Source organism: Bison bison, unplaced genomic scaffold (assembly GCF_000754665.1).
Source record: "Bison bison bison isolate TAMUID 2011002044 unplaced genomic scaffold, Bison_UMD1.0 scf7180017864334, whole genome shotgun sequence".
NCBI classification, from domain to species: domain Eukaryota; kingdom Metazoa; phylum Chordata; class Mammalia; order Artiodactyla; family Bovidae; genus Bison; species Bison bison.
Genome location: NW_011494906.1, coordinates 1,316,481 through 1,317,883, shown reverse-complemented (window position 1 = coordinate 1,317,883; position 1,403 = coordinate 1,316,481). Strand labels below are relative to the sequence as shown.

Genomic DNA, 1,403 nt, shown 5'->3' with positions numbered 1-1,403 from the left:
AAGAGGGGGGCGCCCTGGCAGGACGCACCGCTGCCTGGCTGCTGCGGTCTTAGGGCACTTCCCCACCTGCCGGGCAAGACAGGCTGCCAGGGGGCCTTCCTGAGTGCCCCAGATGCTCGGGCTAGGGAGAGGGGTTGGCCTGCGCCTCAGAAGGTAGGGCTGCCTGGCAACCTTGCTCCCCTGCTTTGTCTACCTGAGGAAGCCCCAGGTGCCTGGCGGTGACTCTTACGCAGCCTTGGAGCGCTTGCTTGGTACTGGTCACCCCAGCTTGACCAGCAGCTGTCAGGAAAGGGGCAGCTGTCTGGCTGGGTGGGGGAGGGGCAGTGGTTTCCAGGCAGCCTCGACCATCACTGTCTTCGTACCAAACAGAGAATTCAGCAAAGAGCCTGAGCTGATGCCCAGAACGCCTTCGCAGAAGAACCGACGGAAGAAGAGACGAATTTCTTCCACTCAGGACGAAAACAGAGACCCCGTCCGGAAAAGGTAGGAGGGGCGGGAGGCTTGGTGGCCACAAGGAGAGTTTGATTCAAAGGTGTTAACTGAGATCAGGAGCAGTGGGCACTGCGTGCGCCATGCTGAGGGAAATGAAGCAGGGCTGGAGACTGTGGAGTCCAGAGCTTGTGTGCGTTAGGTAGGGGTGGTGTTTGATCTGGGCCTCGGAGGATGGGGAGGGTTTCTGGAGGTGGGAGAAGCAAAAGAATCTGACTTTCTGCTTGGGGGAGAGTGACCAGAGGTGTAGACTGGGGGCTGGCTGTCTCCCAGCTCCCTGTTGCTATGCTGGTTCTAACTGCCCCTGTAACGACCGTGGGTTTCAGAGTACCAGGGGAAAGAGGCTGGGTCTTGGAGTCAGATGGTCCTGGGTGTACACCTCAGCTCTGCTGTGTAGCAACTGTGTGTCCTTGGGTTAATGTTCCACCTTTCTGAACCTCAAGTTTCTGAAATCTAAAGTGAGGATGAGGGTCCCTGCCTCCCGGGGACTGTCTGGTGGATTAAGCGACAGAAGGAGCGATTCCGCCAGCAGGGTGCTTGGCCCAGTCTGACCCAGTCAGCAGAAGGTTTATGGGAATTTAATCTTCCCAGCGGTCTTGTGAGGACTGGCATCATCCCAGTTCACAGATAGGGAGACTGAGGCTCAGAGAAGAGCACCTGGGGTGTCTTGGCTACAGGTGGCAGAGCCTGAATTGGAACCCCAGTCTTCTGCCTCCAAGCTTCAGAGGCCCCTGGAGTTGGCAGCTCCTCCAGCTGGAATTGTGGGCAGCCTCCCCGCTTCACTGGGTCGCCTCAGCTTCTGCTCCGCCCCCTCTACCAGGTTGTCCCGCAGAAAGACGCGGAGCAGCCAGCGGATCTCCCGGCACCTCCGCAGCAAGGACAAGGTGGAGAAGCTGGCCACGGTGGTGGGCGAG

The 1,403-nt window shown here is 59.1% G+C and overlaps 1 protein-coding gene across 1 annotated transcript in view; it reads left to right on the top strand.

The window, feature by feature from the left end:
* INCENP (inner centromere protein antigens 135/155kDa) overlaps positions 1-1,403 on the top strand; it is a 32,120-nt gene that overhangs the window by 4,033 nt on the left and 26,684 nt on the right. Inside the window, exons 3-4 of the mRNA XM_010854058.1 lie at positions 331-483; positions 1,310-1,399. Coding sequence (XP_010852360.1) covers positions 331-483; positions 1,310-1,399 — 243 coding nt within the window. The remainder of the gene's footprint in view (positions 1-330; positions 484-1,309; positions 1,400-1,403) is intronic.